The sequence below is a fragment of the Sylvia atricapilla genome, chromosome 12 (assembly GCF_009819655.1).
Source record: "Sylvia atricapilla isolate bSylAtr1 chromosome 12, bSylAtr1.pri, whole genome shotgun sequence".
Taxonomy (NCBI): Eukaryota; Metazoa; Chordata; class Aves; order Passeriformes; family Sylviidae; genus Sylvia; species Sylvia atricapilla.
The window spans coordinates 6,924,486-6,937,268 of record NC_089151.1 but is presented as its reverse complement, the minus strand read 5'-3'; the positions used below and the strand labels follow the sequence as shown (position 1 = coordinate 6,937,268).

General features: G+C 49.2%; 1 protein-coding gene across 1 annotated transcript; it reads right to left on the bottom strand.

Annotated features, from left to right (window-relative positions):
• Positions 1–3,059: 3,059 nt before the first annotated feature.
• Positions 3,060–11,457, bottom strand: CETP (cholesteryl ester transfer protein). Its single transcript, XM_066327602.1, has 16 exons — positions 11,281–11,457; positions 10,034–10,148; positions 9,131–9,265; positions 8,565–8,635; positions 8,074–8,161; positions 7,885–7,954; positions 7,540–7,600; positions 6,850–6,941; positions 6,433–6,612; positions 5,972–6,022; positions 5,465–5,632; positions 4,053–4,120; positions 3,891–3,933; positions 3,734–3,803; positions 3,322–3,407; positions 3,060–3,227 (listed from the first exon to the last, which is right to left on the bottom strand). Exons 1-16 carry the CDS (start codon positions 11,423–11,425, stop codon positions 3,153–3,155), a joined length of 1,518 nt encoding a protein of 505 aa, XP_066183699.1. The 5' UTR covers positions 11,426–11,457; the 3' UTR covers positions 3,060–3,152.
• Between the last annotated feature and the right edge of the window lie 1,326 nt (positions 11,458–12,783).

Here is a 12,783-nt window from a genome sequence, read left to right as displayed (position 1 = left end):
TAAGGCACAAAGCCCTTCCCTATCTGTCGGGACCTAATGAACAATAGACTGAGTAAAATGAAAGTGAAATCAGCAGGGAGGGAATTCCCCAGCTAAAATTTAGTAAAAATGGAGAAACGAGCAAAAATATCCGGTCAGAACAAAGGAAGGGTAACATCCTAGCCTAAAAACTATAGCTAAGTGATAATTTAAGTAAAACGTTTGAGGAGTGGTTCAGAGAAATGGTACCCAGGGGTTAATACCTCGTGGAGGTTTGACTTTGACTTGGTTTTGATTAAGGCATTTAAAATGGGAATATTTCTATTTACATGCATAAATCTGATTATTTTGGAGACATATTTAATCACGTCTTCCATTATATCTAAGAGGAAAAAACAAGTTGCTTTTCCTTCAGAATATGGACAAAGTTTAAGTGAGAATGTAGCACACGTGAATCATTAGATGAAAGATCCCTTATCGAGAGAGAGCTGTGTGTGCACAGATCTCCAGATCTAATCGGATGGGCTACAACAAACAATGTGTTATTAATATTTCTCTGGAGACCAGGGAAGCTGCATTGGAAAACCAGGTGGAGCTGGCAGCCAAGTCCCAATAGGGCAAGATGGCACATCGTCCTGTGCCATAATTCACCTAGCAGAGAGAAAAAAACCCCATGTCCAGCAAGACCCGTGTCTCCGGACAGAAGCACCGACTCTGGTTGTCCTGCCTTGAGCATGGGGCAGCGAGTGGGGAGAGCTCAGGAGAACCGGGAGCGGATGGAGGAGGCGACAGTGTCACCTGCCAGGCTGTGCCCCACTTTGCCACCTCTGCCCCACCTCGTGCCTGGGCGCACAAACCACCTGCTCGCCTAAAGTTTGGACTCCACTTCGGAGGAGTTTTCCAGCGTCCGTGATTCCGTTCTCTATGCCGGCTTTTCGCATAAGGCACGAGCATCCCCCTAAGAGCAGGGGAGCGAAGAGCCAGACCTCCAGCCCCCAAACCCCCGCGGGGTTCCCAGCACGACGCCTGGCCCTGTCCCTCCCCGGGCTGCCCGGCGCGATGTCCCCGTCGCTCACCTGGCCCCGCTCCGTGCCCGGGACAGCGGCAGTGCCCGGGACAGCGGCAGCGCTCGGCACAGCGGCAGCGGCCGGAATCGAAAGCGGCGGCGGCAGAGCGGCTTTGCCGGGAAAACACGTGGGACTGCGGAGCCGGGCTGGGGAGGGGCAGCGGCCCCGCGTGGGGGAGAGGCCGCTCGGGATTCCCGGGGAGGCAGCGGAGGTTTTACTGCTCCCCGCTGGAATCGTTTAGTTTGGGGAAGAGCTCTAATATCATCGAGTCCAACCATCGAGCACTGGTGTGCGCATCGCTGAACGATGTGCCCAGGTGCCACATCCACACACCTTTTGAACGGCGCTCGGGATGGTGATTTCGCCTCTGCCCTTCCCAGCCTGACCCACCCTTCTGATGAATGAATTTTCACTAATAGCCAGCCTAAATCTCGCAAGTTTGCTCGTGTTCTGTCACTTGCTACCTGCGAGAAAAGACAGACAGAGCCCCACCTGGCTCCGTCCTCCTGTCAGAGACTCGTACAGTGGCAAGGTCCCCCCGAGCCTCTTTTTCTCCAGGCTGAATCCTCCCAGTTCCATCAGCCTCTCCTCATCAAACTTCTGCTCCAAATCCTTCCTCAGTTTCACTGCTCTCCTCTGTCCCCAGGGAAGGGCAGCCCATTCCAGTCCCCAGGGAACAGCCCCCAGCGGGGCAAGGCACCTCCAGGGCAGAAAAAAGCTGCTTTTTGCCCCTGCCATTTCCTTTTTATTAAATGCTCACCACTCCAGTGGAATGTCTTAAATGACATAACAGGGCAATGATGGGAGCTGCCCACTACACCGGGGCTTCTTCCAGGCCACAGTCAGTCACACCACAGCATCACACCTTTTGTACCCTTCAGCTCCTGCTGTCTCATGGACACTGTTGGGTCAGGCCTGCCTTGGCTGCTGTGGAGCCATTAGGGGCTCTCCAGCCTAGGCACCACTGAAGGGATGTTCAGCCCAGCAGTGACAGGGAAAAAGGAAGGGCTTCTGGTGTTGTGGGTGAGAGAGAAGCAGGTCAGAGGGACCTGGCCTATATCCATGGTGATGCAGAGGGAACAACCACCATGCCCAAGGAGCTCAGGAAATTGAGCCCATCCTGCCGGCAGCCTCTTTCTGGGACCAAGTTTAATGCTGTTATACTGCTCTGTGGTGGAGGAGAACATCATCTCTACCTTGGTTAATGTGATCATCATTACAGGTGTTGATTTGTCACCCAAGATCTCCTCCAAGTGAAAAGACAAAACCAACCAAACAAACACACAAAAACAAAAACACAAAACACCCACAAACAAATGAACAACCAAACAGAAAACCATGAACTGGTACAGGAAAACAGCTGAGCCACATGAGATAAGTTATTGCACTGAAGGAGGAAGGAAAAGGATCTTGCTGCTTGACCAGACATCTAAACTTTCTCTTATAATCGCTTTGGTTTCCTTACAATTTTCATTGCTTTTCTCATCTTTGCTGTCACTATCTCAATAACTTGGCCATTATCAGTTTGGAGCCCTACACTGTGCAAAGGAATTACTCCGGGCACAAGATCTCTCTGTTGTTGTACTGCACTACAATTTCACATTCCATTTACTCTTTTCAGCCATATCCAGGTCTTTTAGCATTACTGGTTCTGAGCTTACTTGGAGTTTGGTAATAGCATTTGACTTGCTGGATTCTGTCTAAAGCAGGAGGCTCTTGGCAGAAGTGAAACCCAGGATGAGCACAGAAGGCGCTGTATTTCCAAAATGTAACAAGAGATGCCAAAAGGTGGCAAACCCCATTTCTGCTGCCTCCTGACACTGCTAACCCAAAGCCTGTGCACTTCAAGAGCCCAGCCCTGACTCCTAAGAACACAAGCCCTTTAAAGGTCCTGAAAATGTAGCATGGATTGGGGTGCAGACTTCAAAATCTTTGCAGAAGAAAGGCTCCATGGAAGCACAGTTGCACAGAGCCTAGAACATTTCTCAGGAAAAAGAAACAAAATTCGATCAAAACTGTTTTAAAACAGCTCATATTTTAATAGGTTCAGATGAAAAATTTCTGGTTTCACACAAGTTCTTGTGCTCCTCTGTGGAGGGATGAGCTCTACAAACTTTTATCAAAAAAATTAAGCAGCAAATGACTCGGGAAGCCAAAGTCAAGCTGTACAATTACATATCCCTAAAAAGTGGGGAGAGAACAGAAAATATTGTATTAGTTCATGCCACAGTCCCAAAAGGGCTTTGAGAGGTGGGTAGTTCTGAGCTCTGCTTACCCTTCTGGTGATGATCTCAGGATTTATGATTTCAAAGAGATCAAGCCTTTTGCTGTTCATCAGTGAAGTCAGAGCTGATCCAATACCTGTGGAATCAGCAAACCCATCCAGTTACAGGGATGTCCATCCTGGCTTGCTGCTCATTGTGTGCTGCCTGTTGCCAAAAGCTAATTGTGTCTCAATGTCCCACGACCTTCAGCCTGATGGATAACTCACTTTTCCTTTCTCCCAGCCATTTACAAAGGGTTCCTCATTCCCAAGTGTATCCAGCAGAATTTCAAACATTAATGTGGTTCCCCCCCACTTCCCAGCTCTCAGTGTTATTGATGTGTTTTTTCAGTGCTCAGGTTTAGGAGATCTGATGTTAGACAATTTATAGAGCAGGTGGGCACTTCCCCAAATGAAAACTCACTTGAAGTTACTTCTGGAATGCCAGCAACCAAGATCATATTCTGCAGGAAGCTTTGTATGGATGGGTCCTTCTGAAAACCAGAAAATTCATACAAAAGTGCTTTAAAAGACATTGTTTAGCCTCAAATGGCTTAGAGAATACTTTCTGTAGGACTTACCCCACTTGGATCAGCTGTGCATTTAAACACTTTCATCTCTATGCTGAAGGGAAGGAAGGGAAAAGGGGAAGAAAAGTCACTAAGTGCTGCAGAGATCCTCTTTTTGTGCTGCTCTTAAACATGGGACAAAAGAGAAAACTCTCAAGAGAGCACAATACCAACCTGGAGTCCACAGGCTGCAAAATGAGTTTCTTTTCTGCATAGGTAGCTTGGATAGTGACCGTGATTTCCTGCAGAGAGAAGAACAGGAAGGTTCAGGCATAGCCTTATAGCAAGGAGCTGCATTTGGATATTTTGGGTTATTTTCTACGAGCCAGAGTTGAACATCATTTTCAACTGGCTTTATCTTCCAGGTATTGCTAGAGAAGGCCAGCATTTTCCTTCTCCACCTGCATGTAATAAATGTCCCCTCATGCCCTCAGTCTCTGGGGCTCCAGGCTGGCTCACCCACTGGACTTCTGCTATTTTGTAAATCCTGCATAAGGATGGAAATGTCTGGGAAGGGTGTAGTTTCCAAATGACATCCATCTCGACATCTGACTGGATGTAGAGAGAACAGCCTCAGGGTAGCCAGGGCTGCCACAGGTAATCAATCCAATATAAACCAAATTTAAAAAGAAAGCAATCTCTGAATTCTGGCCATTTAGGCTCATTGTCTTGCTGTTGTCTGCATATAAACATCCATTTAAGAGAAACATTTTGTGATGCAGTTGCAGGTCACCAGGAGCAGATCTCATCCTAGGAGCCACAGTTTTAGGGACCACCTCTAGTCTAGTGCTTCTGCAATCCTTGAAATGCATTACAACTTACTACTTGGGGCACAAGAAACAGCCAAACATATTTCCGTTAACACCCTGCTACCATGAGATACTTGCTGAGGGTACTATTTTCAGCTGTGGTTTAACCATTGAAATTGTGTGCCCTACTCTCAGGCAGGGATTTGGGTTGGTTTTGTGTGTCTCAACCTACAAGACAACAAACACACTGCTTCCTGTGATGTTCATCATGGCAGGAGAGACGTTATGATGTTAATAGTAACTTTTTTTTTCTGCTTTCTTAGATTCACTTTAAAACAGTTTGGGGTGAAACACAGTGTAATCAGGACCCTTCATACAGGCACACAGAGGAAGAGGTTATATTTTGAGCTTCACATTCTTGAGAGCTCTATCTCCATTTCTGACACAGCTATACTCTTAGTGGGGACCTGAGCTAGAATTTGGGAACAAGGAGATTTCAAAAGAAATACATTCCCATGGTGCCTTCATTCTCTCCTAAAATATCTCACTGACACTGCCCTGTGTCAGATAAATGTTAATGGGGGCTCATCAGAGCTTTCTGCTGCTTGCACGCTGATAGAGGGGGCATTGAGCCAATATGGTCACTATCATCATTTCCAGCCTCTAATGTCTAAGGAACAGATGGGAATGTTAAAAGAAACTGATTTGCTTTCTCCCGTTGTTTAGCCACCCACCCTTCCCAAAGGGCTCCCTGTCCCTGCTGTCCCTGCACACCAGGAATGGTCCTGACCTGGGCCAGAGCCTGTCCCAAGGTGTTCAGAGGGTGCAAGAACTGACCTTCTCCATGTACAGAACCACCAGGGGTTCTTCTCCTGTGGGAAGGATGCTGACCTCCACTGCTACCAGGGACCTCATGACTGTCCCTTCAGGCTGAAGGGAAATCTGGGGCTGGCTGAGACTCCACACCTTGGCCACAGAGTCATTGTAGGAGGCGCCTTGAAAAATCTGGTCAAGAAAGGAGCAACAGAGAAGTCAGGCTTTTTCTATACCAGTTTCATGCCAACTTGTCACACAGCTGCATTCCTTTTGCAGCCCCCAGTTCCTCCTCCTGTTCACATAAGCCAAATAACTCTGCCAGGTTTCAGAGAAGCTATGCCAACATGGAAGATGGAGAAATCCTCCTTGCAAAGCACAACTGCTTCTCCATCAGCCCCTCTCTTTCTCCACCTGGCCCACCCAAGACTCAGATTGCCAAAGGAAGGACCCAAGTTGTTACAATGGAACAAAACCCATTTGAAATTTCTTCATGCACCATGCAATGCTCTGAATAGGACAAAAAGTTACCATCTGCACTGCCTTCCTCTGCTCTTCTGTGTCTTCAGTCTCAAACAGCTCCTTCAGAAACAAACCAGAAACAGATTGTGGAAAAGCAAAAGACAAGGTTTTGGTTGCCCCTGGTGCAGGCTGGACAGGCCAGAGCACTGAGGTGGGGCCTGTGCCCAGTGCAGGTCATGGCTGAGCTCCCCCACTTCCATCCTTTTTTCCATCTCAGTGAGCCCCCAGAAAATCACATCCCTTTACAATTCAGCAGCCAAGTTTTCTATCAGTTGCTGTTATCACTCCAAGGAATAACACTGCCAGGGAGCACACTCTGGATAAGAGGGTACCAAGTCCAGAATCACATGTGGTGACTGTAGATTTCTGTTTTCTGCAGAAACCAGCTCTCACCAAAACACAAATATTTAGCGGATTTTTCACTTTCTCCCCAAAATATGATGTGAGGAGGGTACCCCTGTGGGAATCACCTGCAATTTCTCCCCGCTGAGGTTCAGCACCAGTCTCCCATCTAAGAAAGCTGCTGCAGTCAGAGAGCTGAGGCTGTGCTCAGACAGCCAGAAGTAAAGCATTCGGGACTCGGTCAGCAGCGACGGGGAGAAAACAGAGTCACTGAGCATGCTGGAGCTGTTCTTGTACAGGACAAGGCCCTGTAAAGGAAAACAAGTGTGTTTGGCCACAGCCAACAGCAGGGAGACAGCACAAAAAGTCAACACCTGCATTTCCATGGCAAGGCAAAGGCCTGGCTGGACACAGCAGGGAGCAGGTTGGCATCAGCCCAGGCTGCAGTGCCACAGCACAGCCCCACAGAACCAGCCCCTCCAAGCCCCCCAGAGCACACCATGGCCAGAAAACATCTGGTGTCTGAGCAGCCTGGGTTACCTCACCTTGTGATGGGATTCTATGTAGCTTGCTTTTATCACAGGATCTGATGCAAGGGAGATGTCCACAATGATGTCCTTATCCCGGACAAAATTGGCTGCAGGAAGAAAACACAAAAACCTGGGACCAGAAACAGAACCTTAAGTGGAGCTTGTGACAGTCACTTTTAGGACTTGGGGCAGGTGCTGACAAGGGATGTTATGAAAGAATACAGGGCTGGAACAAGGGTTCCCATTCCTTTGTATGCTGATCCTGCTACAGCTCACTGATCCTGTTTCTTCACTGGGAAATTGGGATAATTACACTCAGTTCTAAATTCTACTCCCTTTCCCTGATATTTGGGACCGGGAAATCTCCAGAGGCTGTACAATCTCATCTCTAATATTGCAGTGCATGCTCCTGTTCTACCTAACATTGGTCCTGCAGTATCCTGCACATCTGATCAGTACACACTGAAGGAGAAATTCCTTATGAATTGAAATGTCTTTGAATCTGTCACCTCAGAGGTGACCAGCCTGATGCAGAAAAATCTGAACATAACATTACTAAGGTTTATTTTGCTGCTCTCTGAGGGCTTGGGATTCCGTACGCATTTTTGAAGAATATTTTTGATGGATGTGGCTACTGCTCTGCTGGGGCTCAAACATTAAAAGCTGCACATAAAAAAAAAGAGAACAGAAAAACCAAGAATTTACCTGCTAAATCCAATATAAAATTTGTCAGTGTCTGAGCAACAGCATTTATTTCCTTGCACACCTATATGAGGAAAAAAGGGGGAAAATCAGGGCAATGGGTATGATTATGGATTGTAGAGCAGAGCTGGGTCTCATTGAGATCTAGGGACTGTAGGTCAGAATCCAGCAGCCTCAGGGTCAGCAACACCTCTTAGCCCAGCCCGCTTTTTGTGTGTGTGTATATTCAATTTATTTGTCTTATTTTTCATGAGCACTGACATTACACTGCTACTGTCTTGTGGGCAAGAAAAGTGTGTGGCATACAAATCTTCAGAGAGCTTTCCTCTGTTCACAGGCTGATCTCACCTCCCTCTTGAGGACAAGCTTCAGAGTGAAGGAGATGAAATCCGTGAAGAGCTGCTTCAGCCAGCCAGGTCTGTGTGAGACAGGGGGCACAGTCAAGGACCACTCGTGCTCTGCACATCTGGGTGGGTGGCATTTGGGGACCAGCAGGGGGGGACAATAAATCTCTGTTTTGAAAAGGGTGAGACTCACTCCTTGTCTCCTTGGAGGTGAAGTGTGAGTTTGTGGAAAGTCAAGTAGCAGTCTGAGGCATCAGGAGTCACTTGCTCCTTTTGGCACACTGCATGGGACGAAAGGGAAAAGAAACAAAAAGTTATTTGTTACTGAGATGAGAAGATTGCAGTTTGCAGACACTGCAGGCCTGGAGCAGGGCATTACTGCAGATCCAGGGCTCCTCACATCCCCCAGGAGATGTTTTCAAAAGATTCCAGACCCTGCCAAGTCAGGGCAGATGGGGCTGCCCTGAACCTGGATAGTTTCTGCTCACAGCTCCAGCTGAGCTGGTCCACCAGACACCCTTCTTCATCTGGATACCTGCCAGCTGCCCTAGCTCCTGCCAGCAGAGACTCAGCTGTCCCCTAACATGACCCAGGAGAACCTGAACAATAAATGCAGCCCACAAAGCACAGTGGGGAGGGAATTTGGTCATATTGCAAAAAGTTAAGGTATTGCAGTATACTTACTGAGATCGATGTTTAGCTGGAGGTCAATAGAAGACTCAATTTCAAAATCAACTGAATGAAAAAGCTGCAAGCTGTAATGGCAGAAGAAGGGACATTTAGCAACCTGTGCAAGGAGCAACTTTTCCCTGACACATGTGGATTTTGTAACACCTCTCACACCTGTCCTTGTACTGCAATGGGCCAACCCCCAGCACACCAGAGCCCATCTCAGATATTCTGGCTTTAAATCATTGCAAACTGTTGCCTTAGTGGCACTTAGGACCATTAATTCCCTTTTTTATCCACTCAGAGTTTACAGAGAAATAAAGGGGACAGAAGAAGTCAACACCTATGTTTTGGCCATCTGATCTTGTCCTGCAAGGTGAGGACAGAAAGGCAAAAAGCAAGACAGGGCTTAGAAGCACTGCTAGAGGATAAAACCCTGTCTCAAGCAGCTATCAATGCAGCCATTGCCAGAGAGACTGAGGAGTGCAGCCCCCTCACTTGTACTTTGTCACAGGCCAGCCCCACAGGCAGCAGGAGAAGCTGGGCTGTGGTGCTCAGCAGCTCCCAGCCCTGGTACTCACAACCAGGCCCCGGCATAGCCATAGGTCAGGGTCCCTTTGAACAAGGCTGTCACGTTTTTAATGGAGATGTAAATGGCATCGTCCTCCTTGAGCTCCACCTCGCTCCTCTCGATGGACAAATCATTGACCTGGATGCTAGAAACAACAGAAACACAGTTTGTCCCCAGCCCAGAGCTGTGTGCTGTGACTGGGCAGGACAGGTTTATTCCTGAGGAATGGGATCTCTGAGGGACTCTGGAGCTTTTGCAGATCCCAGGGCCAGGTACAAGGACAGTGGCAGTGATGTTTTTGCTCAGCCTTGGTGCCCTGTGCAGCATCGGGTGCGAGGCTGGGGAATGCTTTAAACAGGAAACATGGAACAATGCAATTGCCAGGATTGTTTGCAAAACTAACGCCCTACTGTGTTGCAGTGCTCTGTGCAGCCGTGGCCATGGCAGGAAGTCTGTTCTGTCAATGCACCACTGAATTTGTGGTCCCAAAATAAAAGCGAGTGACACAGGAACAGCCTGCCTGCTTTGTCACAAAGCACACCAAGTGACATCCTGTTATCAGGGGTGGCTCTGGCAGCTCCGGATGGGTCCCCTCTGCCTTCAGCGTGCCTTGGGCACCATCTGTCAGCAGTGGCCACAGGTTCCCCAGCCCACAGGGACATTACTCCCCATCCCCATGGTCAGAAATGAGCTCCACACACTGCCTTGCTGGCTGCCCACTCAGTTGGGAAAATAAATAACTCTTAGATAACACATTAGCAGCCTAAACCTTGCAAATAGTCAGCGAGGCTTAGATCCAAAGCTGTGTCTACCCCAGTCCAGACCTTAGTTATCCCCAGGAATCGCTGGACCACAGCTCCCTCCGAGGGCAGTTTGTGGTCCCCTCCCGTGGCACAGAGACACAGATACTCACTTGCTCAGCCCGTAAGCCACCCGGCCGAGGAGCCGCATGGACCTTTCCCCGGTGATGTTGGGGAACTTGGCATTTCTGAAGGCTGCTTGAATGACATGGGCCGTCTCCTGGTTCACTGGCGGTGGAAGAAAAAGGTGAAGATGTCAAACTCCATCTCTCCTGGCTGCGAAGCCAGATCCTGTGCTCGGGATTAAAACACTGCAGAAGGCTTTTATCTGAGGCATTTGTGTTACATTCAGGAAGCACTAGAAGTAGTTTCAGAGTAAATTTTAAAAAATTAGAAGTCCCTAACTGTAACAGCTGATGGCAGCAAGGGACAACAGCGTGTGTGGCTCGACAGCCACCAGTGGGAGCTGTCTCCAGAGTCGTGGCCAGTTTTCACACACCTCAGGAGCAGATTTTGGAACGATCAAGGCTGTACTCATCTTTACACCACACAAGCTGTTGATATTACCCCAGCGCTTTGCTTTGCTGCTGCTTACTTATATTGCAGTCAGATCTTGGGGTCTACAAAGAAAAAATTCTGAAAAAAGTTTCTGTGCCCATTTTCCTAAGGTTAGACAGCCCATTACAGCCTCAGGCACATGCTTCTACAGGACTTTTTCCTTCCAGAAATATCCTGTGAGTTCAGCCCAGCATGAATACATCTTTCTTTGCATGTACCATTGTCAGATGGGACAGAGCTGTTCCCATCCTCCAGAGAGGAATTCAGCCCACCCTCCTCCCAGTGCAAAGTCAGGCTAGGACAAGACAGGTGAGGTTTAAAAGCCTAAGGAAAGGTTAATTTTGGCTAGCAGGAGGCAGGGCAGGCTTTGAACCCCAAAGAAAGTTAAACACCCAAGCTGCAAATGGGATGCTGGAAGATACTTCAATTAAAATTCTTTCCCCACCTGCAAATCTCCAAAACCTTGCAAATAAGCCCACAGCAGGAGAGAATCTGTTTCCCCCTTTCTGCACACCGACCCCAAGAGATGAGATTTGCAACGAGGAGAGAAGTCAAACACACATTTGTTCAAGCTCTTTCATCATGCCAAACCCCAACAGGAACACTGCTAAATCCTTGGGCTGAAGAGAGGGGCTGGGGACAATTTTCCAGCTCCTTTGCCTTTTCATGTTTTAACCTGTGCTCTCAGACAGGTGTTTGCTTACACAGGAGATAGAGAAGCAAGAACCTCCCTCCTTTGGCTGATCTGTCGCTGATTTCTGGCAGAGATGGGGTGAGCACAGCCCCAGAGAGCAGCACTTACACAGCAATGCCGCGGGCTTGGTCATCCTGCAGACGATCCCCGTGGCTCTGTAGGAGAAGGGCCCAGACTCACAGGCTGCTGCTGCGTGGACAAGCACTAGCAAGATGCTGAGGGTCCCCAGAATCATCCTGCCAGCCCAGCACATCCTCAGCCAGAGCAGAGAGCGCTGATGAGACCAAGTGATCCTTGACGGAGGCAGAGGCTGCTTTCATATACCCCCAGCAGAGCCCACTCGAGGCAGGACATGACCTGCTTCCTCCACTTATCAAAACTCATCACACATTTCCTAATCTTCCTATAGTTTCCTTAGCACCATTCATGTTGCACACAGCCTTCCTCCCTCAGCAGGAGTTTGGGCTGCAGGGCTTGGTGCTCCTGCCAAGACTGCTTTAACTCAGGACATGCACACACCAGGGCGGGTGGGAAAAGCTGGAGGGGGATAGAGAATAGAAGAGGATAAAGTCAAGGGAGCAGCCTCACATGCTGCCTCAAGCCTCTTCATCGTTTTTTCTTCATTCAGAAATATTCCTTATTTTGCATTCCTGCGGTAATTCCCCTGAAAAGCCCTGTTTGGACAGTACCTACATCATTCACTGCTCCCCCTTCCACTGATTTTATACCCACTCTGGGGAAACTGAGGCACAGTCCTGGGAAGGGGATGTTTCCTGCTACCACTGGGTGAACCCCCCATCTCCTCCATCCCTGGAAAGCTCCATGGCCACAGGACTGGGATGCTTTCTGCCTCTTGGTTGGGTCGGTGAACAGTCTTTGGTTTGCTACCATACCACTAAGGCAGAGCTTTTCATGCACCCAAACTCTCAGCTGCTGCTTGGGGAACATCAGAGACCCAAGCTCACACCCACTCCTTGTGCACACCTGCCCTGTAGGTCACTGTTCTCCTGCACCTCTGCTGTGCTCCTGGGGCCCATCCCAACCCCAAAACAACCTCCAGCACGAAACAGAGCGGGGTTATTTCAGAAAGGAGGCTGCTCACAGCAACTCCCCTGAGCCTTTTTGCCAGAACAGGCTAAAGGAGAAGGACAGGTGAGAGGTTGGCAGCATTGCAGGAGCAGCCTCGATGCCCTGAGCGAGATGAGGTGCCAGCCTCCCTCCTGTCCCCTGGCAGATGCCTCATCCTCCCTGTGCAGGGTGAGCACATTTCCTGCGGGGTCCCCGCCGTCCTGCAGCCCCCGCCCTGCCGGCCTGTTTTCTTCCTGAGTTGAGAAAGTGAATGGCCTCGGGTACCCTGCGGGAGGCACTCACGGTCACTGACCCCGAGGGAAGCCGAGCATCTGCAGCTTCCTCCAGGCTTCTCCAGGAGAGCAGCGTGGTGGCCATGGACAGACCGCCCGCTGCCAGCCCAAAGGGCTTTATAAATGAACAGCTAACTGTTGGAAACACACTGTACAAAGACAGCAGGTGCTCGAGGAGCAGAGCTCCCACATGGCACCACCTCAGCTGCCACAGCGCTCCCTCTGCCCTGGCCAGGAGAGCTCTTCCCAG